This window comes from Aspergillus heteromorphus, assembly GCF_003184545.1.
Source record: "Aspergillus heteromorphus CBS 117.55 chromosome Unknown BO70scaffold_1, whole genome shotgun sequence".
Taxonomy (NCBI): Eukaryota; Fungi; Ascomycota; class Eurotiomycetes; order Eurotiales; family Aspergillaceae; genus Aspergillus; species Aspergillus heteromorphus.
In genome coordinates, this window is record NW_020290406.1 from 348005 (window position 1) to 374406 (window position 26402).

Consider the following 26402-nt stretch of genomic DNA (forward strand, 5'->3'; position numbering starts at 1 on the left):
ATCTCTGGTTCACTTCAACCCTACAATAGCCACAGCAGCCACCACATTCCCATTCCCCATTTCCATCCCAGCGGGAAGCCCGGAACCGAGTTACTACTTACTCAGTACTCCGTACTCCGGACTCCGTACTACCTGGATAGATCGTAGGTATCTATCTAGTAGGATGCTGCGAGTTCCGCGCATGGTACTTCCCCATCCGGCGGCGGTCCTGTTCGTCATCCCTGCCTGTCTGGATTCAGGCTTATCAGTTGACGGTTTGACAGCGAGGTTTACTCATGGGATTGCCTCTGTTAGTCACGGCCGCCAAGATAAGCCATTCCTCAATTCACTCACTGCTGGCTGGCTGGCTACAGTTGCCTGTGCGGACACCCGTGAAGACGACCAGATACTACTACTTACTATGGACGGTAGGATTCGGCTCTTAGCATATAAGTATGTATGTAAAATGTTATTCTTATTATTCTTATTATGATCGCTGCTGGTAGCACAGCACAGCCAGAACCCCCAACTTTTGCAAGTACCCAGGTGTGGTCCGCGCGCCTCTCGTCCAAACAACCAAATTAATATTAATGGAGACTGACTCCGGAGTAAGTATCTAAGTACATCATATCTCCAACCCAAAGCAAAGGCACGACGTACATTAGCTCCAGTCATCGACAGTGTCAGGTAAAACAAGGACCAAAAAAATTCGCGTCGCGTCCTGCTTATCTCTCTCTCTCGGGGCTGCCACGGGATTCGCCGGTCCGCCCGGGGCATGTTCGGCCTTAGGCCCGGACTTGGGAATAGTAATAATCATAGTCACCTCTCCAGGTAAATAATAATAGGTAAATAATATAATAAATAGACTAGACATAAGTACGAAGTATCAACTGAACTGATAAAAGATTCTAGCGTGGCGCGCTTACATAGTTTGGTTCGGTTTTTTGGTTCAGCTTATCTATCTCTTCTCTCTCTCTTGAGCGGCGCGAGCCTTGTCCGTGCGTTTAGGTACTGTCTGTCTGTCTGTATGTATGTCTATCCAGTAGGTACTAGATACTCCGTAGTATCCACTGAATACTCTGTTCGATCGCGAACTGACTAAGACGTCATACAAATGGTTTGTTAGCCGACGGACCCTGACTCTTCAGAGTTCAGAGTTCAGACAAACGAACCCCTTCCAGTAGTTCCACCAGAAGACCCTTCTTCCTTGTTCCTTTGTTTCTTTGCAAGATGCTATCTACTCTCTCTCTCTCTCTCTCTCTCTCTATCTATCTAAACACGATAATCTACTAGGTAGTACGAGGTACCTAGGGTAAGATCGTACTCTAATCTAGACGAAACCAGATCAGATTGGTCGATTGGTTTCATATCGCCCATTTTTCAGTGCGAAGAAACAAAAATAAAAAAATAATAATAAAAAGAAAAGAGATGCTAGTAGGAATGTCATTTGCCTGTGCAAAAGAGCGAAAATTCATTGTTACTTTTTTTTTTCCCCTTCTTTTTTTTCTCTTTCTTTTGCAGTGTGCCCTTCCCCTTCCTTCAGGTGGGATGGCGTCGAGACTATTCCTGTGAATAATGTCTCCGGAGGTACGGTAGGTAGTGTACTCCGTAAATATGCATGTATGTATGTATTGGAAGATCGATAAGTAGTAGTCGGTAGGTAAGGTAAGGTAGGTAGGTATGTGCAGTCGGTCATGACCGTCAGTTGGATGCTCGGTGTTGGTCGGTTCGGTCGGTTCGCTGGTCAGTTCGGTCGTCAGTCGTCGGTAGTTGGTCAGTCAGTTGGTCGGTTGGATCGTCATTGAAGAACGATAAATAAACAGTAGGGTGAGCGAGTAAGTAGGTAAGTATGGACAAAAATAAAATCCAAAGTCCCAAGCTAGTCATCCCATGCATGAGGGAAGAATCTTCCTTCCACCCCCCATGCTATGGTCGCAGCCTCTTCTTCTTCTTCTTCTTCTTCATCTTTCTGGTGCCCCCCTTTCCCCAAATTAGGAAGAAGGTCCTGCAGAAGAGCTGATCATAATTAGAAATCGTCGTCAAGTCGTAAAAGTTTTCCCTTCCTTCCTGGCTTCGCATCGCATCAACCCCCTAACCTGACGGGAAAACCACCTGTCAGAAATGCTGACCATTTCATGACACCCCCACCCTTCTGCGTCCCCGGTAGGAAAACAACACTACCCAAGTACCGGTATGTATCCCTCTAACAAGCACATCCCCAAATCTATGACCCAATGCGCCGTATCCGGTGCAATCTGCTATTGGTCCGTTGTGTCGTGGCGACCGGTCGCGGCTGCTGATGATTTTGCTGATGATGGTCGTGTTGATGTTGTTGTTGTTGCTCCTCGTAGGATTTTCGTCGGATCCAGGATTTGCGAAAATGTTGCTGCTCTTCGTCTTGCTGTTTCGCTCGATGATGGATGAATTGCTCATGGGCCTCTTTTTCCTCGTGCAGGTCTTTGATCTGGTGGATGGTGTGTCAGTTATGCAGGTACATCCATACAACAGAAAAAGCAGAAGCCCTAAGTCGGATCCGTGGCTGGCTGGCTGGCTGGCTAGAGAGTCGAGGCGAGGCGAAGATGCACGGAAACGGAAAGAATATCAAAAAAAGGAAAATGCATGGAAAGGGAAATGCAGCATGCAGGCCAAAAAAAGAAAAAAGAAAACGAAAACCATGGCCTTTGGGGTGAAATGGGAAAGATAGGAAAGCGAGAGAGAGAGAGAGAGAGAGAGAGAGACATACATGAGCTAACCACAACTCCTGCTCAGAACTCCAGGCTTTCTGACATCTAGCGAGTTCGCTTCTCGCGATGGCCAGTTTCCGCTCCTGCTCCATCGTCCACCGACATCTGCCCCCGACCAGACTGGCCCAGCTGACGATGCGCACCAGCCTGGTCCTGCTGCTGGAGCTGCTGCTGCTGCTGCTGCTGCTGCTGCTGTGGCCCAGATCGGAGTCGTCACTGGGGCTCACCGCCATGTGGGCATCGTCCGTCAATGCGAAGGCATCGTCGGGATACTGCACGGCGTCGCTCCAGCGAATCTCCTCGATGGGCGGATCCAAGTCGATTTCTTTCCCCTTCCAGGTGGCTCGGTCGGTGCGTTTGGTGAACAGGGACAGGCCCAGGACATACTTGACCGGATTACTGACCCCCATGTGGTACATTTTTGCTGTTCTGTTCGGTCGTATTCCCTATGTGATGTGCTCTTGGTTGTTCACTGTTGACCGCTTTTTGAGTGAGCAAATGGAATGTGCAATACTGCTGCTGCCGCGGATGTAAGTATTGGTGTTGATGTTGGTGGTGGTGGTGATGATGATGATGATGTTGTTGTTGTTGCGGCTTGGGTAGGGAATACCGGCTGGCTTGCTTGCGGGCAGAAAACGTACACAGGCCATTTGGACATGCTTCTTATATATCATATCGCTACGGCAGCTCACCCTCCCTTCCCACGCTGAGGAGCGGCTAGGACGTCGGTTGCAGACAGGCAGACGCTGGGCCAGAAAATCCGGTTTTAGGCGCCATAAGAGACAACCCGACTTCAGGCCTCTAGGAATGGGGCTAGGCTCGTATGTCGCGTCTTCTGCTTGGCTGGGCGCTCCAATACCTGACGCCGTGCAGTCAGAACTACAATACTGTGTGCAGCCAGTGGGGTTCGTTCGATGGCCTCGATTCGATTCCATTGATTCATTCAGTCCAGGGAGAGGGAGTGTATCTATCGATCGCTTCCCCCCCCCTCATGCCCCCATGCTACCTACCTAATTTGGTGAGACGCACCCCGTGGAGCTAGAAACGTGGCACTGGGACTCAGTCAAGTCAGTCTTTGTCGAACACATCCAATCCATACAGGAACCGGTTCGAAACAATATTGAGCAGTGTTCGACCCGCGATGACGAGCATCCTGTTCCCATCCCTAAAGCAAACATTGATACAGCACGATCTCGTTCCATGGGAATCCGTCAAACTGTGCTTCGTCCATTGGTCTATACGGGGGGCTCTGATCAACTTCGAGGCCAGACCACTGCCTTCCAAACCGGACTGAAGGGAGCGAATTTCTCTCTTGCGCCAAAACAGGGGGGCAGATGTGATGCATACACCAATGATGACGTCGCATTTCCTCTCTCCAGATTATGAACGAGTACAGTAAAAAAAAAATCCGTCGGCAGCTGACTCGTCCAGATCCAATCAGATACAGCGAGTCCAAAACAAAAGAAACCAAGAGGGGGAATAGTACATGGTACACGGGACATGGTACACATAGACAAAAGTAGATGTAGATGCTATACAAGAAAGAACATAAGGCCAAAACGGGGAAGTGAGCCTGCCACCCAATGACCACCAGAATCCAAATCCATTGGTTCGCCACCCGTAAAGACCCGAAAACATGTACCCTGACAAACAAGAATAGAAGTCGTTACAGCGTGTGCTAGCCTATGCGCCAGCAAAGTCTTTGTTTCATAGAATTATCGTGCCGAGTTTAGGCGGCAGAGGCCAACCGACGTGCAGGTCTGAGAAGTCAGATGCGCCACGTCTCGTAGGCTGCGTCCCTGCTTCTCAGATGCCCTGCCCTCGGGCGATCATCGTGGAGCCTCTGCTTCCTTTCTTGCCTAATCTGTTCACCAATGATTATGCTGATCAGCCTTTTGTGCACGTCCGCCTCTGTCCAACTGATGTGGCCCGTTCCGCCTGCCTTAATGTCAGCCTGGGATAGCTGCTGCGCAAATCTGTCGATAATAGCAAATTGGAGCTCCGTGACAGGAACCCCATACACCCCATCGGACGTCCAAATCCAGTCTCCAATGATATCGGACCGGCCAGGGGCCGGGTGGTAGGGGAAGCGCTCAGGGTATAGTTTCGCCGAGCGGTAGAGACGATGCAGCAAGCGATAGTGATCATCAGAAAAGTAGTCGGGAGGGAACGCTGGTGATTGGCCTTTGGGCGTTTCATCCTCCGCGTTTTCCTCCTCCTTCTCTTCGGTGTCTTCCACTGAAGCCTCCTCATTTTCAACTAGTTGGAAAGACTTGGAGCTAGAGATACTCTGCTGTTCATCCTCTGGCTCCGCAAATTGGAGCGGTCGTGGTGTTTCGTCCTTGTCCTCCCAGTGAACGTCTTCATCGCCGTGTGTTGGCTGTACGGCGTGTAGCTTCTCATATTCGTCATCGTCCGAGCTATCCTCCCCCAATGACTCGTTATGGTTATTAGGCTTTGGTCTGAGCCATTGAGGTGTGAAGTTGGTGATCTTCTTGAACCAGGATGGCGCTGGATTATCATGGTTGGCAAGCCGTGGACGTTCGGGGGTGATGTCAGTTGTCTCTTGAACGGCATGCACCTCGGCTGCAGCGGCACTGGAAATACTTTCGACTTCGTCGGCTTCCAGAGTCAGTTCATGACGCAGTCTTTCCATTTCCAATCTAGTCGTCGGATCAATCTGAAACGTCTCATCGTCCGAGTATCGGCCAGGACTCGACTCCACGTAGCTCTCTGACTGCCGATCCTGGTCAGACACATGGGCATCGATGTCCTGTGGTTTCCGAAATGCTGGTGAGCGGCCCACAGTGCCCCCAGCCACACTGTCCAAGGGACTGCTTTTCCCGTAATAGTACTGATGGCGCTTTGGCGTATCCTGGGCACGGTACGCAGACGTCAAGTCAACGTCTTGCTCCCGTAATTGTTTAACTCTTGACCGGCCCAAAAACGGCACAATTTCCTGTTCGGTTGTCCAATGAGCGGGCGAGTAGATTTGGCCGTTCTGACGCCGAGCAGAGGTCCAGCCACCTTTCCAAGGGCTAGATTCGTCTTGCCTAGGTTGTGTGTCACTCTGGTCGTCTTCAACACTCTGTTCGTCTTGAAGCGGCGACAATTGATCTGAGTGGTTGCCCTGATTACGGGCCTCTTGCGGCCAGGTGTCTTCGTACCCGTCATCTTCATCTCCCTCATCCAGTGGCTGGGATTCTACGTGGGCGTCCTCGTTGGGAACGGATTCTGACTCGTAATCGAGCTCGTCCTCATGTTCACCCTCAAGCTCACCCTCGAACTCGCCCTCCAAGTCGCCCTCCAAGTCGCCTTCCAAGTCACCCTCAAGATCATCCTGAAAGTTGTCTTCCAGGTCGTCCTGTAAGTTGTCTTCAAGATCGTCTTGGAAATTGTCTTCAAAATCGTCCTCAAAATCGCCTTCTAATTGGCCCTCTTCCGCCCTGGCGCCGTCTTCGACAGATGGCTGATCATTCTCGTCACTGTTTATCACAATGATCTGGCTAGAATTTGCCATCTGGATCTCCCGGCTGATGGCTTCTCTCTCCCGCTGCCACTCCTCCATCTGCCGTCTCATGTGTGTGCCTGGGGTGTCGTGGTGGGCTGTCTTGTTCAGTTCTTTCTGGGGTGACTTAAATCCACTCACTCCCCTGTCTCCCCGGTACAAACTTTGTGTACTTGATTCTCTTTGTGCCCTGGTTTGTCTGGGTCTCTCTTTTTCTGCTTGTCTCCGCCTTTTAACGAGTGCATGTCCAAATGCCAAGCCAGCACGTAATTCTCGTTGTTGTTCAGGGGCGAAGTCGCGGAAAAGAAGCTCCAGTCGTTTTCTCGACGCGTCAAGCATTGAATCTTGGTCTCTCGAGGAGTTGCGTGCTGCCAAATCTAACCATAGGTCTGAGGAGGCTTTTTCTTTCTTTGAGTTCATGAGAGGCCCCTCAAGAGCAAGTCCAGCACGGACTATCCTAACAAGCCTGGATAATGGCCTTCGCGCTTGTCGAACAGAGGCTGTTGATAGTACAGTAGCCGATGGTTTGGGTACATTATGGGTATGTTCAAGCCGGCTGTTTGACCAACGATCTAGTGAGATATTTGATCCAGTGGCGTGAGGGGGAGGCGGACTGGGCGACTGTTCATCTATCGTAGAGCTCAGCTGTGTTTTTCGGATAGGTGCAGTCTCCCCGTGATCATGGCTGGTAGCCGATGCTCTTCGTTTCAACACTCCATTTGATTTTCGCTCTAAGAAGGGCCTAAGCGCACTTTTAGTAGCTTGGGAGTGGCTGTTCATATTGAGTTCATGCTGCTTGGCCGATGGTAGTGTATCCAGAGACACCATGCTAAAGCCCTCACTTTCCATAATGGAGTCAAACTCCCTGTGTTCGTCCGTTGGGTCATTTGTAGATTGGATCGCACTTGAACGGCGATTCATAACGGGAACTTCATTCGTCTCCTGAGACCGTTGTGTCTTCTCTTCTTCTGCTACCGATGAGGAGGTTGGTGTCGGGTAGATGCGTGGCGGTCTTGGAGTACGACCGGCGTGTAGTGTATTTTCGGAAGGGTTGGTCTGTATTTCGCGAACGGGTGATGGCATTTTGGATGGAGTTGAGTTCAAATTGTACTCATCGTTCTCTGCATAGCCTTGGTCCACGTTATCAACGTTCGGTGTGTCGAATGTCACGCGAGGAGAGCTTCGATCTAGGGCAGCCAGATCAAGGTCCTCCATCTGAACATCATTCGCAGGGGGTTCATCAATGTCCATAGCCTGGTCGCCGGCGTAATCATCGTCAGATCCTGCGTCCGCTCCAAGATTCAGAGGGCTCCAGTCGCGCGCGGGTTCAACGATGGGAGCTTCTTGAACGATATCTTGATCCATCGGCTGCTCGCCATTGTGCAGTATCTCCGGTTCCGGTTCGCTCTTCCTCGGTCGACCTCGTTTCCTCTTCTGTCCTGTACCTCCCGGACCCGGGGTGTGGCCCGGGCTGCCGGCGCGTGGAGTCGCATCCGGCATCATTGTGTCCGACTTCCTTGGGCGACCTCTGCGTCTTCGGGGGGTCTGTTCGGTATCATCTTTGAGGGGGACTTTCATTGTCGTGGTCGAGGGTTTTATGCGCTTGCGCGTCGGACTGCCTGGATTTGTTTCGTCGTCTTGTGTTGCTTCCAGTGTAACCCGAATCCTCCACGGGCTAACATTTCCGTCGGATTGAAGATTTTCGGGGGACAACACTCTCTGCTGCCCGTTCAGCTTCATTGTCGGGGAGGCAGGAAGAACGACATCGTTGAATTTGAAGGAGTGGGCACTTTTGGAAGGACTAAGGTTAATGCGCGACCGCCCTTTGCCCTTCGCGGTCCGCGGGCTTTGTAGGAGGCGGAAGTTGGCAGGCGACATGAAGCTTTGGCGACCGGAAAAGGGGATAAATGGAGAGGAGATTAAATAATCGACGTCGCCAGCTGGCCCAAGAATGTCCGGGGAGGAGCTAGGACTGCGGGAGGACATATCGCTATGCAAACAACGATGCGGCGCATGTGAGGGGCGACTTTTGACCCCCCGTCGCGTCTCATGGGGACGGGCCCGATGTGAATGACTTCGACGGCGTTGCTAGATAAACAGCACCATTTTGAGGGCAAACAAGCGTGTAGTTGTCAGGGTGCAGTGATCATTCCCTGGAGGAAATCTATATCATCCACAGTAGCTGCGTAATCGCGGGGAAAGTGAGTGAAGTCACTGCATAACATAAACAAGTCTCCCGATCAGGCAGGCCGAGCGACCGGGACAGGAGAGAATGCTTAGGTCATCCGGGCTGGTGGTTGTTCCGAGCCGGGATGTGCGGGAAAGCAAGTAAGCCCACATGGCAGTCCTATCAGTCTAGACTGTGGAGTATTTACAGCACCTCCCCGGAATGCACTTCTTTTCCCAGTGCCGTGACTGTTCCTGACAGCCGATGGCACTCCGTACATAGTACTTTTATACATTTTCGTACCACTGGCTCCGAACATGATGATCTCTTAACCCTCAGTCTGTCGAAGTGCGCGAACAGTGGAAAGCCTCAGGATCGACAGGCCGGTTGCCTTCCCCGCAACTTCTGGCCGTCCCCCACCGGAACTGCCCCGAAGCAGCCTAGCGCTATTCCCGGTGGCTGCGCGAGTGCCTTCCACTTCCCGTGGCTTCATCTGCACGACGGAATACTGGAATAAGGAGACCACCCGCCAACACGGTCTCACCACCACCACAGGACGCCATTGATCCTTGCCCTTTGACCTCCCTTTATCCGATCACTTACTTCGACTTGCGGTCAGGCTGTGGTCAGACGCGGCCCAACATCTTCCGCCCAGCCTCGATTCGCCCAGCCCCGGAGCTTCTGTCCACGGCAACGCGGGACTAGTGAAGCTCCCCACGCTTACTGGCATCAGACCCCTGGCACGACCACCTCAATTCCACCCTTGGTGAGATGACGCATTCCCTCGGATAATTTGGCAATGAGCTAAACATGAACTAACTAGGCAATTAGCTGCATTCCTACCCCAGTTCTTGCGTCCCTGCGTCTTGGTTTCCCCGCCCTCTGGTCAGGCGCACCATCATGAGGTGAATGCCAAACAAAAGTCTGGAGCAAATAAATAGTATGGGGCGCTCCCCCAGATCCGGTCAGGGACTTCCCCAGTTTCTCGGCTGCTTCCGTTCCCTGCTCCTCCCTGCCCGGATCACACCGCGGGTCTTGTTCGTATACTGCCTCATCTTCCTTGCTACCATCATCTTCATAGGCATCAGGATGCATTTCAGAACCACTCTTTCTTCTGTCCTCTACGGGATGCCCGCGCTGTCACAAATCGCATCTGTGTCGGCCGCGGCCACCGCAGACCCTTTCCGCCTCTACACCATCAGCGCAGAAAACATCACTGCCAAGCTCATCCCATATGGGGCACGCTTGACCTCTCTGCTCGTGCCTGACCGCGACGGCAACCTACAGGATGTTGTCGTAGGCTATGATGACCCCAAGCAGTACCTCATCGACACCGAAACAAATCACACTTACTTCGGTGCGGTTGTCGGTCGGTATGCCAATCGTATTAAGAATGGCACTTTCGATATTGGCACTTCTGTGTACCATATCCCTGAAAACGAGAACGGTGGCGAAGACACGCTCCACGGTGGCTGGGTGGGTTATGACCAGCGTAACTGGACAGTCACCTCGTACACCAACTCCTCCATCACTTTCAGTTTCGTTGATCGTGGACTGGAGGGCTTCCCCGGAGACGTTGTCACCCATGCCACGTTCAGCGTTCAGACTGAAACCACCACCGAGAACCCCAGGGGTCTCCCTCAGTTGACTACCAAACTCGTGTCCCTGGCCCTGACCGAGACGACGCCCATCATGCTTGCCAACCACATCTACTGGAACTTGAATGCCTTCAAAGACGAGACAGTCCTGAATGACACCTGGCTACAGCTCCCGCTGTCCAGACGGTTCATCGGCTCAAACGGAATCTTGATTCCCAACGGCACCATCCTAGATGTGAGCGCCTACGACGGCGCTACCGACTTCACCACCGGAAAGCTTGTGGGCGAGGACATCGAATCTGCAGATGGTCTATGCGGAACCGACTGCACCGGATACGACACTTGCTTCATCGTGGACCGTCCCCCTCAGTATGCTGCTCGCAACTCTATTGTTCCCATTGTCCACATGAACTCCAGCACCACCGGTATCAGCCTCGACGTCGCCACGAACCAGCAGGCACTCCAGATCTACTCCTGCAATGGCCAGAACGGCACCATCCCCGTCAAGCAATCCCAGATCAAGCGCAACCAGGAGGAGGGAATCGACGGAGCTGAGTACGTCAACAAGTATGGCTGCATTGTCATTGAGACGGAGGGTTGGATCGACGCCATCAACCAGCCCCAGTGGGGTCAGCTCTCCGATCAGATCTATTCCCCCGAGACCGGCCCTGCCGTCAACTGGGCTACCTACCAGTTCGGTACTATCTAGTCCACGAGTTGCATGCAGCTTGAATTCTCGCCCTGGTTGGCCATCTAGCTGGTTCTTGGGCTCATGCTTTCCATGAAGTTGATTTTGGTTTTCTCGCCTCTTAAAATCCCTCCTTGTAAATTCCGCGGCCGTGTACATACATACTGTGATACGTCACGTCAACTTTGACATGGGACGTGCACAAGCTTCTACGTTGAACGTGATCGCTAGGAATCTAATTTAACAAAGTTTGAAACTCGAAATTCTCAGTCATTCTGCTTTAAAGATTCTAGCGGGTATCGTATCTACTGCTAACTGTTTTGACAACCTCATTAAGGACAAAACCACAGGGTATTTCAGAAGACGGGACAACAAGAAAACAGGAATGCCTTCTCCTACAGTCCCAGACATGATTTAGGGGAAAAAAACGAAGTGTATGCATAGATGGTATCCAAATCATCCCCAGCCGGCTAAAGTCCAGCTAGACCGGTCGCCTCCGGTGCGTAGCCCGGATCGTCTATCAGGAGCATGGCCATGAGTCTCCAAATCTCGGCTAGCACCCGCCAGACCGTGCTGTAGGTACTTCTCTCGCTCAATCTCGACTAATCCTCGGGTTTTGAGACTGGTGAGCAGACTGGCTCCGGCCCAGGAACCCAGGGATTCGACTTCCCGGAAGACGCCCTGGACGGGTGGTACGGTGTCCTTGTCTTTGTTGTTACGACGGATCTTCTGCTCAATAGGGTCGATTTCCTCTTCGTCTTGTGTTTCTGAGGTAGATGTTTCCGTGGGGGATTTCGGAGAATCGGGCGAGACCTCGGGTGTCAAGTCAGCGGGAGGAGGTGCTTGCGAAAGTCGCAGGGTCTGGAGCCTCTGTCGTTGTTGTTCGATAACCTTTCCACGGACAGGTGACCAGCCATGCTGCTGGACTAGGAACGCCACCTCGTTGAGAATGCGCTGTCGGATCCCTGGGATATTCGAACCTCCACCAATGAAGATGATGCGCGACATACACGTGCCGCGGACATCGGGCGGTAAACTTAGGAGGGTGTTGTACACCAGGAGCGGCAGTGGCTTTTCCTCGTCGTCCAGCTCACAGTCTGGTACACCTTTTGCGAAAAGAACTCCTTCCACCGGTTCTGTGAGTTTCGAGTATGGGATGTCGATGTAGGCCGTACCAGGGGCCGACGGGGAAGGTAGCGACACTATTTCATCGGAGACCGAAGCAAGGCCCTGGTTTGCCGTGTCGACATCGCTCTCTTGAGGCTCTGCTACTTGCTGCTGCGATGGACCCAATGAGCCTTTGGGAGACACTGTGGGCTGACACCATAAGAAGCGACTGGCAACTTCTTCGCAAAGATCAAAATTGACGGCAATTTCGTCGCCTGGTTGCGAGGCTGCGCTGTTGTTGGAAAGCCGCGTAAGCAGTCGCCCTGTGTCCTGCAGCAGCAACTTCATTGCCCTCGTACTGCGTTTCAACGATATCTCCCTGTATTCGTAGACCCCGGTCACGACCGTTTCTGACCATCCAATGTCCACCACCAAAGCTGAGCGCATCCCAGCTGCGATCACGGCCATAGGTGCGGTGGTCAGGAGGGTGATACTCGGAAACCGCCAGCGGCTGAAAAGAGTCGACAGAAGTGAAGACAACAGCGGATGTGGCATGATTGATGGTAGCACTAGGACCAGTCGCGATGTCCCCGCGTCTGTCAATAGGTACTTGTTGTAGGTCTCTCGGAACATGCGCTCGATCTTGTCTTCAATGAGACCCAATTCCATGTCGCGAACGTTCATCTTCCAGAGTTCGTATGCGCCAGTCCATTCCTCTGCCTTCACTGATGGCGGCTCTGTGCCATGGCTGTTTCTCAGCCAGCCTCTGTAGTCGCCGACCCTCCTGGACTCTTCTGGGCCACATCCAACAACGCACATCGGGGAGCTCTCGCCCTCAAATCCAGCCCGAAGCCATCTGGAACCAAACTCGAATATGATCGCATCTTCCTCCCCGCGAAACGACGTGCTCGCAGACGAACTGCTTGCAAAGGAGGAATTGTTGGAGCGGAGGTGGTGTTGGGGCGTATGGGGCGATGACGGTCCCCCAGACTGGCTGTGACGGAAACTCATGGAGATAGGGCGCTTATCGTCAAAAGCGAAGGAAGAGGAGGCGCTGGTCATGTCTTTGCGAGAGCGGGTTGCTGGGATGGGTGTCGTGTTCGCAGTCCAGTTCAATGCGCGGGGAAGGTTCGGAGACGGAGGATCGATTGCTTCGTGGGCCACGCGCAGGTCATACTTCCTCTCCACAGAAATGTCTGTGTCGAGTAGCTTCAGATCATCCCTGTGACCGATAGGGGCTCGTAGACGCAACAATTGCCAGTTTGGGGCGATTGGCAATTGCTCGAAGGCCAAAGGGAAGCCGCGACAAGCTGCGGCTCCGGCGGGCGGATCTACATCGGGCCGCGTCGCCCACGCCGACGTCAACAAAACAACACTGCGAACTCACTCTCCAACCACTTGGACGTCGGCGCGGTCTGGTCTTGAGGACGCTGTGGACTTGGTATCTTGGATGTCACCTTTTGGAAGGTTGACAAGCTGTCCGAATGGGTATTCCGGGGTAAGTGGGCCAGTTTCAGGTGATGCTGCTCGTTGTCTCGGGAGAAGAAATATATCTCTCCCTTTGCAGGAGACACATCAATTAAGCAGATCAAGGGCTAATATGACCAAGGCTCATCCATGCGATTGGCGCTGGAGAACGCATTTCCCTGTCTAAATTGGCCATAACGCACCTGCAACGCACACATCGCCCGATTCGTGTCGCTGTTGATATTTCGATATGGCTCTTTCAAGTGCAGGCCGGTCGAGGCGGCAGAAACCCGGAACTCCGCACGCTGTTCTACAGGCTGTTGAAAATCTTGGCGCTCCCAATCCACCCTCTCTTTGTGTATGATGGGAAAAATAAACCGCCTTTCAAGAGAGGCAAGGCTGTATCGGGTCGCAGTTATGGAAGTGCACCAATCATTCGACTTTCGAAGATTCTGGTGGACTTGTTCAGGTTTCCTCGTCATGAAGCGCCGGGAGAAGCTGAAGCTGAATGCGCAAAGTTGCAAAGAACTGGAGTTGTTGATGCGGTCATGAGCAATGACGTCGATGCGTTGATGTTTGGATCAACATTTACCATTATGAACTTCTCAAAGGAAAGTGGTAGTGGTACCGCAGCGGCGACACATGTCACTTGTTACAGCATGGATGGCTCAGGAGAGCCATCCAGGGTGATGCTTGATCGTGCAGGCATGATCTTGTTTGCCATGCTGAGTGGAGGTGACTACTTGCCGTCGGGAGTTCCCAAATGTGGTAGCAAGCTGGCAGGAGAAATTGCAAAAGCTGGTTTCGGTGCCGATCTTCTTGAAATACTTGACTCGGAGGGCGATGAGCTCGATACAAAATTGGGCGAATGGAGAGAAAGGCTCCAGTATGAGCTGGAAGAAAACGAAAGCGGCTATTTCCAGACCAAACATAAAGTTGTCCGAGTCCCAGAGACATTCCCTGACAGAACGCTTTTGTCATATTACGCCAAGCCTGTGGTATCAAAGACGAGGGACATAGAAGCTCTTCAAGAGCGTCTAGTGGATGCCTGGGACAAGGAAATTGATGTCGTGGAACTCAGGAGATTTACCGCCGATTCTTTTGAATGGAATTATCGCTCTGGGGCAAGGAAAGTGACAAGGTTGCTCGCAGAACCGCTCATCTCTTACCGACTCCGCCTTGGACGACAAGCATCAGCCTTCCCTCAGAATTCCCCTAGGCTATCCAACAGCAACGTGCCAATGCTGCAAAAAGTCTACAAGAGTCGATCAAGCTATAGTACTGATGGCATGACAGAAATTCAGGTTGACATGATACCTGTTGACGTCGTTGGTTTTGACATACTTTCCGATGAACCGAACCCTCCACTTCCTTCCCAAGAATCAACGGTATCAGGAGATGAGGAAGAAGAGGAACCAGAGAACAATGCAGAACCCGTCCTTCAGTCTCCAACCAAGAAGCGTGTCACCAAGCGGTATGATCCTTATGCTTCGGAGAAGTTGTGGGTCTTCGAAACCCTGGCCACGATAGGGATTCCAGAAGTTGTGGCAAATTGGAAAAAGGAGCAGGCTGAGAAGGCAGCGCCGAAGAAGCCAACTGCTCGGAAGACAGGCCCCAGGAAGAAGGGACCAATCGACCCGGGCATGAAGCGGGGTAGCATATTGAAGTATGGCACTCTTACAAAGGAGCGCTCTGAAATCTCTGGCCAAAAGAGCGCACAGCTCCTCGAGGCCGCAATCTCTGCAAAGTCACCTGCGGAGCCTAGCTTGTCGAATTACAGTCAGTCTCCAGACTTTCCCAGCCATTCACCAACTTCTAACCCATTTACTTAACAGTATCCATCGACTGACCAGTGCAATGATCCTACAGCTTTTGATGACTTGATTGACCAATTTTCGTCATTAAGTCATGAAGCACCTAGCGGAAATACTAAACCGCAGCCTAAATTCGAACGTCACCGTGTCACAGGCGGATGCGGGCCGTCCTCCACAGATGAGGTTGATAACGAGGTATCGGGGTTCTCTGGAGCAGATGGTTTATCCGATCTATTGCCTTCTTCTAGTTCGAGGAAAACTAGAACAAGTTCGAAACAGAATAGCCAAAGGCCAGCTACAAATAGTACGAAGCACGCAACTCGTTCATTCGCCAGCCATCAAGACGCATTGGAATCTCCTGAGAACCGGCCTCGACCTCAGAAGTCATCTCAGGTCGAAGAACTAGAACAAGCAATTTCCTCGATCGCATTAGATAATACCGTGCCTTGCAAATCGACAAAGAAATCTGCTTCCTCGACAAAGCCCCCGACTGGGAGAAAGTCTTCCAGAAAGAAAGCGGATACCACCAAACCCAATCTTGCGGAGTCGAAACCCCACACGATCCATTCTCTGCTATCGGACGAAGAGGACTATCCTATTTCCAATTGCAAAGAAAGCGATGATGCTGCGTACTCGGCGCAACGACGAAGAGGAACCTCCGAAGGAAAGAAAACAGTTAGAACAAGCAAAATTGAAGCACCAGGATCCAAGCCCGTGGATCCCAAGGTATCAAGCGATTCCCGAACGACAACAACACACGTGGAATCCGTCATTGTACACAATGGATATTGGACGATAGACACCACCACCACCACCACCACCACCACCACCACCGAACCTGAGCAGGCCTCAGACGAATCGACAGAAGCCACTACTAGCATGGGAGACAATACGGGGAATCGCAGCAAAAAGAAGCGGATTCCCCGTGTGAGCATTCTGGACTTGAGCTAGGAATTTACACTACGCATGGGCTTGGGGGATACTATACCTTCCCGGTCCAATCGATTGCTATTTTGACCTCATTGGCGAAGCATTACAGGCGTTGAAGACTTACTTGTGGTTAAACGGGCAATACCACTCATAATATCAATACCAATTGCACAGGACCATATCATATCATATCATATCGCTGAGACGGTTTACTTCTTTCTTTCTATTAGGAGGGGACTGTGATTAGCCTATGTGTATAGATTTGCAAGCGCCGAAAGCCACGCCGATCCAGGATATCTGATTCATGAAAGAAAAATGACCTTTCGGGGGCGAAGACGAGATTTTCTGTGGGTCCTTTATTCATCATTACATTTGTGGACCGCGCAGGAATCAGGAAGAAGGGTGAGGTTAGGGTAGTAGTAGAGGAGAGTGAGTAGTGACATTGGGTAGTAGGTAGTTGGTGTATGTGTAATGGGGAATGGGAAATGACGGGGCTAAACAGAAAGAAATGTGTCAAAAGATGGACGGGTACTGCGCTTCTCGAATTCGTTGTCAAAGTCTTTGGGTTGGCAGAAAATAGGCAAGGTACAATGTACTGAAGGGGGGGGGGGGGGGGGTTGTAGGGTAAACAACAAGGCGAATAAGGGCAGGGGAAGGGAATCAAAAGCAAATGTATTTATCGAAGGGTATACACGACCGCTAGACATCAGCCGAAAATCTTCAAAAAGCCCCACAGACCGATACCACTGAGGATAGGTATTGTGAGGTTATCGTCCATGCCGAAAATATCCACGAACTCGCTTCCAGCAGCCACCAGACCGGAGACGATGCTCATGACGCCGAGGGCGAACGGGCCCGAGATGATAGCGCTGGATGTGTCCGCGGTCCAACCGATGAGGTTCTTGAATGAGTCCGGGATAAGGTTGAGTTGGCCAGTAAACATGAACGAGCCTTCGGGATCATTGGGGAACGTCCCGATGTAGGGTACAAAGTAGCCCCAGAACGCGGCGGCGGTGATGACGCCAACGAGCCAGGCGCTCAGCGTACCGGCAAAACTCTTGCCTTTGCGCAGTTGGAATGTGTGGCGGCCGTAGAGACGGCCGAATGTAGAGGCTGCAGTATCGCACCAGCTCAGCAGCAGCACGCTCATGACTCCAATGTCCTTGGGGAGGAAGCGCAACACGGTGTATGCGCCCACAAGGTACCAGATCACACCGTTGTATCCGGAGACCTCCGTTTCGCGCATGAGCGCGCCAACGCAACGGATGTACAAGTTGTTTACTGTCTCGGATTGGTGGCGGACTATATCGATTGTGGCAATTGGTACGAGAGCTCCGAACAGCCACGGGGTGATCTGGAGGGGTTGTATGCCGCGTCTGTAGAGGTGGAGGGTCAGGAAGCCGATGGATACATGGAGGAGCTTGCGCGGGATCTCATGGCGATGGATGAAGCTGCGGTAACGGCCGTGGAGAGGTATAAGACCGAGGGGAGAAGGGGATCGAGAGATGTCGGGCCAACCGCCGCCGGGTTTCGTGAGCGGCGATAGATACCCGTTGGACGACGCTGTATGGCCGTTTGTCTGGGCCTTGGGCTTGCCGGCCGGCATCTTCGGGCGAGATCTTCGATTACGGCGCCGGGTAGACTCTGGAGAGCCGGTTGGGCTGCGAGATCGCGCGCGCGAACGCTCCTTGTCCGAGTCTGCACCATCTTTTTCTTCCTCCGTCACCTCTCCCAGTCGCTGTCGTCGCCGCGCTGCGGAGCGCGTCGTGGGTCCGAAGTAGTCTCGTGAGCTTGACCTCCGTTCTGATGAAGCGGGCGACGGAGGGATGACTCGAGGAGTCTCCGGTATGGCGTCTTGGTTGGAAGGCATGTCGACTGCGCGGATGGAGAAAGGCGGAAGAGCCGGGGCTTGGATCAGCCCGGATAGCGGCCGTGGGGAGGTGATAAGGGTGGGGGAGGAGCACGCGCCGAAGCTGGATGGACTGAGTGCAGTGAGCGACGCAATATTGGGCAAATGGTTTCGATGGAGGGTAGTAGGATGTGGATGCAAGGCTCGAGTAGGGTCGTAGTATGTATGTACTAGGCAGAAACACCGTCACGCATGACGTTCCACGTTTAGTCGAGAATCGGCATAGGCCCCCAAAAGGTCGCGGGAAGGCACAACGAGGAATGGCAAGGTATTATGGCACAGGTGAGCTGTATCTGCGACAGAAGGAGGTCATGCGACTAGGATGTCGATGCTTGTTGACAAGTTGACAAGTTAAGGCTGGGCCGAACTTTCAGCTGGACGGTCAGGATTCCTTCTTCTTCCGCCGAATCCGCGGCCCCGTCACGTGCGGCGGCAGGGCGCGCTCACCGCCCTCGATATCTAATCGTCGCGCTTCCGATAAGGAAAAAAAATGAAGAGCAAAAATTCCAGGATCGAGGCTCCACGGCGGCACGGCGCAGCTTCCATTGTTCGAGTCGCATCGAATCTGACAAGAGACTGACCAACCGGAGAGTCGCAACTTACACACATATCGAACAATGGCCCCCAAACCGCCCCCTGGCACATCCGCCAGAGCCTGGGACGGAGTGACGCCCGCTCTGTCGGATTGGGTTCTCGATGCTGTTGCCTCCATGGGGTTCACGCGCATGACCCCCGTCCAAGCATCGGCCATTCCTCTTTTCATGGCGCATAAGGATGTCGTGGTGGAGGCGGTCACAGGCAGTGGGAAGACCCTTTCCTTCTTGATCCCGGTGGTCGAAAAGCTTTTGCGCCTGGAAGAGCCGCTGAAGAAGCACCATGTTGGCTCCATCATCATTTCTCCTACGAGGTTAGCGGACCCGTAGGGAAGGAACGAATCCTGTTACCAGAGCTGACTTCTCTATCTAGAGAACTTGCCACGCAGATTTATACCGTGTTGACGTCCTTGCTTGCTTTCCACCCCCCCTCTGCTGCAGCCATCAACCCCCCCGAAGACGGCGATGCGCCCCGTCAAAAACACACCTCCTCTACCCTCAAAGTCGTCCCCCAACTTCTCCTCGGCGGCTCGACATCCCCGGCGGAAGATCTCAGTGCTTTCCTCAAGAACTCGCCGAACTTGTTGGTGGCTACCCCGGGCCGGCTGCTAGAGTTACTCTCCTCGCCCCACGTTCACTGCCCCCAGTCGTCTTTCGAAATGCTAGTCATGGACGAAGCAGACAGACTGCTTGATCTTGGTTTCAAGGATACTTTGCAGAATATCTTGCGTCGTCTGCCTAAGCAACGGCGGACAGGTCTGTTCAGTGCCAGCGTCAGTGAGGCTGTTGATCAGATCGTCCGAGTTGGTCTGCGCAACCCCGTCAAGGTTATGGTCAAAGTAAAGGGCACTTCGGGTGTTCAGGACAAGCGTACTCCTGCCAGGTTTGTCCATCCGCCCGTTGTACTGTTTAAGCATCGGGTTGCTAATATGTCTTGAAACAGTCTACAGATGACTTACCTTGCAACCCCCCCTCAGCACAAATTTTCCGCCCTCAAAAACATCCTTTACTCCGTGGAGCCCACTCCTCAAAAAACCATATTCTTCGTCTCGACATGCTCGGGCGTGGACTACCTTTCCGGAATCCTGCCCTCTATGTTGGGCGAGGATTTCCAGTTAATACCGTTGCATGGTAAACACCAAGCAAACGTCCGCGAAAAGAACTTCAACCGCTTCGTCAACTCCCACACTCCCGCCATTCTCCTCACCACCGATGTCGCCTCTCGTGGACTGGATATTCCTTCCGTCGACGTTGTCGTCCAGATCGACCCCCCCTCCGATCCGAAGACATTCATCCACAGATGCGGCCGTGCCGGACGAGCCGGCCGCAAAGGGCTGAGTGTCGTCCTGCTTCACCCAGGACGCGAGGAAGACTACGTGAATTTCCTCGAAGTCCGCAAAACCCCCGTCTCACCATACCCCCGAATCCTCAACTTTTCCGAAGCGGACGCCACGGCAGCCACGGCCGCGGCTCGCAAAGCCGTGCTCGCAGATCGGACCCTCCACGACCGTGGCCAGAAGGCCTTTGTCAGCTGGTTCAGAAGTTACAGCAAGCACCAAGCGAGCAGTATCTTCCGCGTCGCCGATCTGGACTGGGAAGCGCTCGGCAAAGCATGGGGACTGCTGAAGCTGCCCAAGATGCCCGAACTCAGGAATTTCGAAGGCGACCGGTCCCTTGGCGTCAGCCTGGACTGGGAAAACTACACATATAAGGACAAACAGCGGGAGAAGCGCCGCAAGGAACAGCTCCAGGAAATGGCCCAGAATACCCCCGCGGAGGACCCATCCTCCGGCAAGAGACGGGCTAGTGAGAGCGTCGCGTGGAGCAGAAACCTCGACAACCGCAACAAGAAGCAGAAGCGCAGAGAGGCGAAGCACGAACGCCAGAAGCAAGACAGGTGGGAGAAGCTGACGGAGGAGGAGCGCAAGAAGATCACGGAAACCGAGCAGATGGTCGAACAGATCCGGGCAAAGAACGAGGAAGAACGACGGCTCAGACGGGCAGCCAAGGCCAACGAAGCCAAGGACAAGAAGGGCCCCGAAGATGAGGAATTCAACGGGTTTGATTGATATGATCCCACTCGCATACATGCTTGCATCCATGTCTAAATGAACATGCCTGTCTCGTCTCTTCTTGCCTCTGATACCATATACTACTATACTCTGTATCTATAGACTCTTTGCAATCTATATCCACTTCGAAGGGACAATCATCTATTTCTTTTCTCTTATTATGATACTCCCCTTCCAATACACAATTCATTGCCCACCCTTCGCCCCATCCTTCTTCCCACCCTCACCACCAGCCTCCCGAATCGGTGAACTCAACTCACTCGTCAAAAACTTCAACCAATCCTCCTCTCCAATACCCTCAAACGCTTCTTCCATGACCGTATCCAGACCCTGAATCCCAAAATCCCCCAACCCCCCAGAAGCACCAATAATCCCCTGAAACGAAGGAGCCATCAGCGCCGCAGGCGCAGCCGTAGCCATGATCCCCTCACCAGCAGCAGCACCACCACCAGCACCACCAGCAGCACCACCACCAGAAGCACCACCACCAACACCGGAAGCCACCACCCGATCTTCCTCCCTCTTCAACACACTAACACTATTATTATTCTGCCCCGGAAACGGCGAAGGCGACCTTATCATAAAGCGAGCAGCATCGATCTCCTCCGCTTTCAAACCACCAGGGTTTGTCAGATTGGCCGTGTTGTACATCCGCAGCGCCATGTCGTCGTCCAGCGGGGAGAAGAGCCCACAGCACGCGACGCAATGTCTCTGTCCGACGCCGCGAGCAATGAGCTGTTCGGGACAGACTTGGATCAGCGGCGCGGGGTTTTCGTTCGGCGATGGGTAGAGCACTGCCTTGGCGCAGGGTTGGACCAGTTGGAGGAAGTGGCAGGTGCAGGGCGGTTTGTTGGGCTTGTAGTAGCACATTTTTTTTTCTTGCCCTTTTCTTTTCTCTTGTTCTGATGATGATGATGATGATGATGATGATGATGAATTGGGGATCTTCGATCTGAGTGGGCTTTGAGAGGTGATGAGGATGTGTATGTGTGTATGTATGTGGATAGGTATGTCTCTAGATGGAATAGATGATGGGTGGTGGTAATGGCCTTATATGTAGTGGGCTTTGTTGGTTTCTTTGATGGGGGGGGTTGCTGCTATTTCTATCTCTTTGCTTTGAATGGGCATTGCTGTGATGTGAAGCTGGCCAGGCCTTTGTCTGTCTCCCTATTGTCGGGGACAATGACGGGTAGCATGGCGGCATCCTGGCTTTGATACTGTAGCAAAGAGTATCAACGATGCTTTTTGTTCGGGGTTTGTAGTGGCTTTGTCGAAGATCTCTTTTGCATGAAAGCTTTTGTCCGCGTAGTCAAGTTTCAGCCAAAGTTGTTTGAGGACGATGAAACAAAAGTATGATATTAAAGCACTCTTATTCGTCATTCGCTAAATGATACTCATACAAACAAACAAGGGCCTTCAATGCAAAACACCACATATGCTCTGCAAAACACCAGGGGAAGATAGCACCGCTGTTAATAACTCCCTCGGGTACACAGAATCCGCCACCCTTGAACAAAATCAACAATGCGAAACATAATCAGTCTGGGGCCCGCTAAGAACAAACACTAGACCACGCGGATGCAATTGGCCACAGTGTAAACAAACCAGTAGCAGGTGTGCAGATCTTAATACAACAAGATCCAAAGGCATCATCAACCCCAGGCAATGCAACGAGGCTAAACCAGCTTGACGGAGCCGAAGGTAAAACATATCCACAGTAACAAGGGCACAGAAACAACAGAGATAGCCTGCACCAACTATTAACAAATGCGACAACCCGGTTTATGCGAGAGTAGCTTCAGACATCCCCATTTCCAATTCGCGCTTGAATGCCTCCAGACCGGGAGTCCAAATGTTGTCATAAGCATAATCAACCACCGAGGGGTCCCAAACTTCATTCACAAATTCGATCGCCTCACGACTAAAGCCTTGCTCTTCATATGTCACGGGCTGAGGCCACTCAAGATCACGAAGGTCTCCAGATGGGCAATTTTCATAAAGCCACTGAGCCTCGCGAGCAAACTCATCATCACCAAAATCTTCAATGGGCCGATGCTCAGATTGAGGGGCTGGCACGGCTGCAGACGCAGGTACTGGAGTAGCTGCGACGGACATGGGAACCATGTCAGGTGTGGCTGTCAAAGGGCTTGAGTACCGGCTTGCAGTACGAAGGCCACTAGGGGTCTTAGGCTTGTATTTCTCTGCCTGAGAGCGAGCTCTGGCGAGGGCTTCATCGTCGATCTTCGCCGGTGTTGACGGAAGTGCAAAAGCGGGAGCTGGACGTGGAGTCGGACGGGGTTCCGGGGTTTGTGCGGCAACCGGAGTGGCAGTCTGCGGGCTGGGGGCAGACAAATTGGCTGCAGGAGATGCACCAGCGGATCCGCTTGATTCAGAGTCATCCGAAAAAGCATCGTAATCCAGTTGGAATGTACCCTGTGTGTTCGGGACAAAACCAGGGCGGCTTCGTGGATCTTCGACTTCAAGCGCTGGAGCGGGAGCAGAATCGGGGGCACGTGTTGGGGTCTCCGGAGTAGAGAGGGAGTTAGAGTCGCTGCCCATTCCAATGAAGTGTCTTCCTCGATACGGATCAGTCGCACGAGCACGCTGTCTGAGCTTGGATGGAGTGTTCTCTGGACTCGCGTCAAACCGGACTTTCTTTGATGACGGACGCTCCGAGCGAAGGGCACTGCGAACAGCTGTCTTGGCCAGGATCCCAGTTTTCTTTGGTTCAATTCGTGAAGAAGTTTCCTGCTCATCTTCACTTTCGGAGCTGTAGCAGAAGTAGTCCAAATCCATTCCATAGCTACATCCCGGCGGGTTGGGAATCACATCAGGCGACGGGGACCGCTTGCGCTTCTTTGGCGTTTCCTGTGCCTCGCTGGCCTGCTGAGAAGTAACCTCGCGTCCACGAGTTACACTTGCCTGGCTGTCTGAAACGGTGGGCTCTTGTGGTTTAGGCTCTTCCACTGACAGTGGCATTGGCAGTTCTTCAGTAGAACGAGATTCGGAAGGAGCAGAGGATGAGGTCGCTGGCTCCGTTTTAGAGATATTCTTGTTAGACGTATCCTTTTTGTAGATATCCCCAAGGTAAAGGGACCTGTCAATAGGTGTTGGGAAGAGAGACCAGGATCTGCGAGGTCGCTTCTTAGGCGGTTCCTCGCTGGGACTGCGACTGGTCTGCACTTGGTTTTCAGAGACGGTTGGTTGCGGCTGAGAAGATTGCGTGCGGAGTGTGCGGGTGATACGCTCGGAAGATGGTTGTGGGGGCACTGGCTCTGGTTAGATAGATGGACAGTGGTGAAAGAGAGGCAACATACCCGACACTTCAGCTCGTTCAGGACTTCCTCCGAAAGGGTGCAGAATCCGAGAGAAGCGGCGAGGTACAGAGTTGAGGAGGCCCCGGATATTCCAGCCCCTGTGAGTGCGCTCGGGAGTAGACGGTTGCTGGACTGTAGATAACTGTTCCGAAGACGAAGCAGCTGAGGTTTGGTTTTGTTCTACACCTCGGTTAGACGAGTGGTCCCCATCAATGGAGAAGTCAAACTTGGACTGTGGCGGTTGTGGGAATGGACTGGGAGAAGCAGATAACTCGGATGCCTGGCGCTGCCGATCAGCAGCCTGCTGATCGAGTAACTGTGACACGCGGAAAACGGTTGAATGGATACGGCCCTCTCGTTCGACCGCGCGGCGTCGTCGTCTCTCGGAGTGTGGCGCGATGTTCGCCGTCAAGGCACGGGGTCGAGTTGCAGGGCGATATGGGGTGCTTCCTGGGGGTCCAAGATTGCGGCGTTTGTTCGCCACGGGCGTCTCAGGCTCGGCCTCGTCGCTGATTTCCGAAATCGCGCGTTTCTTATTTGCTACGCGGCGCGTCAGCTTCTTTCTCTTGGCTTTCATTGTTTGTTTCCCTGGACTTCCCAGGGAGGACACCACGTTGGGGGCACCTGAGCCGGGGTCGGGACTTTCTTCCCGCAGCGGAGACAACACCTGGACCTCACGCCGCCTCTTTCGCAGGAAGTAGTCCCGAACCCCATCCTGAGGGGTCGAGGGGGCCTTGGCCACCCTCGCCAACTCAACCGACGCCGACGGCCCTTCCACAAGCTGTCCTGTGATGCGGTGAACATAGCTCGTGGAAGGGACCTGCTGAGCCCAATTCAAGGGCCCAGCAAGCTCTCCAGTCGGCGTGGGTGTCGACTCCATCAAAGGGACAGCCGCTTCATTAGACGAGCGAGGTGTAACACTGTCCAAAGACAATCCAGCGAAGGCTGAAATCAGCGCTTCAACCTGCTCGTCCTCCACGACTGCCTCTTCTCCGGAGTCCGCAACGGAGGCAGACTGCTCGGAGGATATCGAAGTGATGACTTCGGTCCTCCGCCATTCCATTGGCCCCGTCACGGTTTGTCCCGCAGGCGGCTCGAGGGTGCGGTCCCCCGCAACAGGAGTCGAAGTCGAGCGCTTATCGTTTCCCTCCGGAAACTCGATGTCGATAGCGCCTGACTCCTGTGCGGTGCGTGGTGCCAGGACTGCCTCGGTCTGATCCTCCGACGCCAATGATGGCGTTTTCGACCTCTCCGAAAGAGGTGAGCCAACACTGCTCAGGTCGTCGAGGAGAGGCTGCAGACACGAGACAGCCCAGGCTCCCCGGGAGTCCGGGGTGTCGTCCTCGTCGGCGTCCTTGGGGCTAGGGTCCATTGGGGAGGAGGCTGTGGGTTCCAAAGGGAGGGTCGACTCACATTCAGGGTCCGACTCCTTGGGCTCGGTTCTGGGGGGTTCAATGTTCTTCTCCGAATCATTGTTGTCGGCTTCCAATGTGCTCGGGACCGTTGCCTCTTCCTCATGATGGGTTTGTACATCTTCGTCAGACGCCGCTTTATCCGCGTTGCGGGTTGACCGGCGCGTCGTGCGCTTAGTAGAGGTGGCCTTGCGCGACTGGGCCTTGGTGGTGGATTTCTTCGCGGTACTATCGCCCTTTTTAGTTGCGCGTTGGGACTTCGCACGGGTCGCATACTGCGATGAGGTTGCTGAGATTGTGGCATCCTGCTGTGTGTTGCTTCTTGTGGACCTAGTCCGACGAGGAACACGATCATCATCGAGTGACACCAGGCCACCAGGGGACGCTTGCTGCGAACGGGTGCGCATCGTGACTGTGTGCGTTGAGATATGGAAGAGAAAAGTTCGATGTGAGGGGTGCAACACGGCACCGTAACGATTTCCGACTTACAAAGTACGTCAAGCCTCAAGGAGATCAAGTCTCTGGGCGAGGAAGGGCGGGGGGGAAAACGCGGCCAGGGTGGGTAGACTTCGTAATTTGCTTTTCAGAGTGACACAAGCCTCTACGAGATCAAGTCTCTAGGCAAGAAGTAGCGGAAGAAAAGAAGCGGTGGAAGTGCGGAGGTTTAGATGCGGCAAATGCGTGCGTGAGGTTGAGAAGGTACAGAGTGAGACAACAACACTATGCAGGAAGACCTGACTCGTAAGATGGTTAAGCCTTGTAAAGGTCGAGTCCGTTGGTCGAGAGGCGTATGAGCAGAAAGATGGTCGCGTAGGTGGTTAGGACGCGAATGGCGGTTCGGAGGACAGAGGGAAGAGACGATGGGGTTTTATCTGACTTGAAACGCAAGCCAAACCTTGTTAGAAGAAGGACTGCTTGGTTGAGATGCGTGTTGGGAGACAGATAGCAAAAGTAGGGATTCGGTGACGCGAATGCGATATCCGAAGAACAAAGAGGGATGGAGATGGGAGAAGAAGAAGAAAAGGGAGGAAGAAGAGGGGGAGAGGAGGGGAGGGGATATATCATAACACTGACTTACAGTGAATATGTTGTGTTGG

The 26402-nt window shown here is 53.0% G+C and overlaps 10 protein-coding genes across 10 annotated transcripts; 3 read left to right on the forward strand and 7 right to left on the reverse strand.

Moving 5' to 3' along the window:
• Window positions 1-2203: 2203 nt before the first annotated feature.
• Window positions 2204-3351, reverse strand: BO70DRAFT_401821 (uncharacterized protein; the record flags this gene model as incomplete). The annotated part of the gene is made up of 2 exons (XM_025546993.1): window positions 2723-3351; window positions 2204-2443 (listed from the first exon to the last, which is right to left on the reverse strand). The coding sequence occupies exons 1-2, from the start codon at window positions 3140-3142 to the stop codon at window positions 2204-2206; spliced, it is 660 nt and encodes a 219-aa protein (XP_025403816.1). The 5' UTR covers window positions 3143-3351.
• Window positions 3352-3848: 497 nt separating this feature from the next.
• On the reverse strand, window positions 3849-4363 carry BO70DRAFT_2169 (uncharacterized protein). Its single transcript, XM_025538696.1, has one exon. It carries the CDS (start codon window positions 4232-4234, stop codon window positions 3977-3979), a length of 258 nt encoding a protein of 85 aa, XP_025403817.1. The 5' UTR covers window positions 4235-4363; the 3' UTR covers window positions 3849-3976.
• Window positions 4364-4491: 128 nt separating this feature from the next.
• Window positions 4492-8217, reverse strand: BO70DRAFT_391509 (putative AT DNA binding protein; the record flags this gene model as incomplete). Its single annotated transcript, XM_025546227.1, has 2 exons — window positions 4492-6329; window positions 6984-8217. The coding sequence occupies 2 exons, from the start codon at window positions 8215-8217 to the stop codon at window positions 4492-4494; spliced, it is 3072 nt and encodes a 1023-aa protein (XP_025403818.1).
• Window positions 8218-9094: 877 nt separating this feature from the next.
• On the forward strand, window positions 9095-11100 carry BO70DRAFT_357226 (aldose epimerase family protein). Its single transcript, XM_025541984.1, has 2 exons — window positions 9095-9164; window positions 9230-11100. The coding sequence occupies exon 2, from the start codon at window positions 9341-9343 to the stop codon at window positions 10703-10705; it is 1365 nt and encodes a 454-aa protein (XP_025403819.1). The 5' UTR covers window positions 9095-9164; window positions 9230-9340; the 3' UTR covers window positions 10706-11100.
• Window positions 11101-11140: 40 nt separating this feature from the next.
• Window positions 11141-12853, reverse strand: BO70DRAFT_326955 (putative actin-related protein RO7; the record flags this gene model as incomplete). The annotated part of the gene is made up of 1 exon (XM_025540676.1): window positions 11141-12853. The coding sequence occupies one exon, from the start codon at window positions 12851-12853 to the stop codon at window positions 11141-11143; it is 1713 nt and encodes a 570-aa protein (XP_025403820.1).
• Window positions 12854-13198: 345 nt separating this feature from the next.
• On the forward strand, window positions 13199-15385 carry BO70DRAFT_2188 (crossover junction endodeoxyribonuclease). The gene is made up of 3 exons (XM_025538708.1): window positions 13199-13289; window positions 13401-15037; window positions 15094-15385. Exons 1-3 carry the CDS (start codon window positions 13276-13278, stop codon window positions 15105-15107), a joined length of 1665 nt encoding a protein of 554 aa, XP_025403821.1. The 5' UTR covers window positions 13199-13275; the 3' UTR covers window positions 15108-15385.
• A 1217-nt stretch (window positions 15386-16602) lies between these two features.
• BO70DRAFT_357228 (diacylglycerol/polyprenol kinase family protein) lies at window positions 16603-18246 on the reverse strand. The gene has a single exon (XM_025541985.1). The coding sequence runs from the start codon at window positions 17870-17872 to the stop codon at window positions 16709-16711; it is 1164 nt and encodes a 387-aa protein (XP_025403822.1). The 5' UTR covers window positions 17873-18246; the 3' UTR covers window positions 16603-16708.
• Window positions 18247-18457: 211 nt separating this feature from the next.
• On the forward strand, window positions 18458-20704 carry spb4 (ATP-dependent RNA helicase SPB4). The gene is made up of 3 exons (XM_025545604.1): window positions 18458-18818; window positions 18878-19387; window positions 19448-20704. The coding sequence occupies exons 1-3, from the start codon at window positions 18529-18531 to the stop codon at window positions 20571-20573; spliced, it is 1926 nt and encodes a 641-aa protein (XP_025403823.1). The 5' UTR covers window positions 18458-18528; the 3' UTR covers window positions 20574-20704.
• Window positions 20705-20762: 58 nt separating this feature from the next.
• Window positions 20763-21446, reverse strand: BO70DRAFT_401837 (uncharacterized protein; the record flags this gene model as incomplete). The annotated part of the gene is made up of 1 exon (XM_025546994.1): window positions 20763-21446. The coding sequence occupies one exon, from the start codon at window positions 21444-21446 to the stop codon at window positions 20763-20765; it is 684 nt and encodes a 227-aa protein (XP_025403824.1).
• A 912-nt stretch (window positions 21447-22358) lies between these two features.
• Window positions 22359-25712, reverse strand: BO70DRAFT_348521 (uncharacterized protein; the record flags this gene model as incomplete). Its single annotated transcript, XM_025541614.1, has 3 exons — window positions 22359-23851; window positions 23894-25276; window positions 25307-25712. The coding sequence occupies 3 exons, from the start codon at window positions 25710-25712 to the stop codon at window positions 22359-22361; spliced, it is 3282 nt and encodes a 1093-aa protein (XP_025403825.1).
• Window positions 25713-26402: the final 690 nt, after the last annotated feature.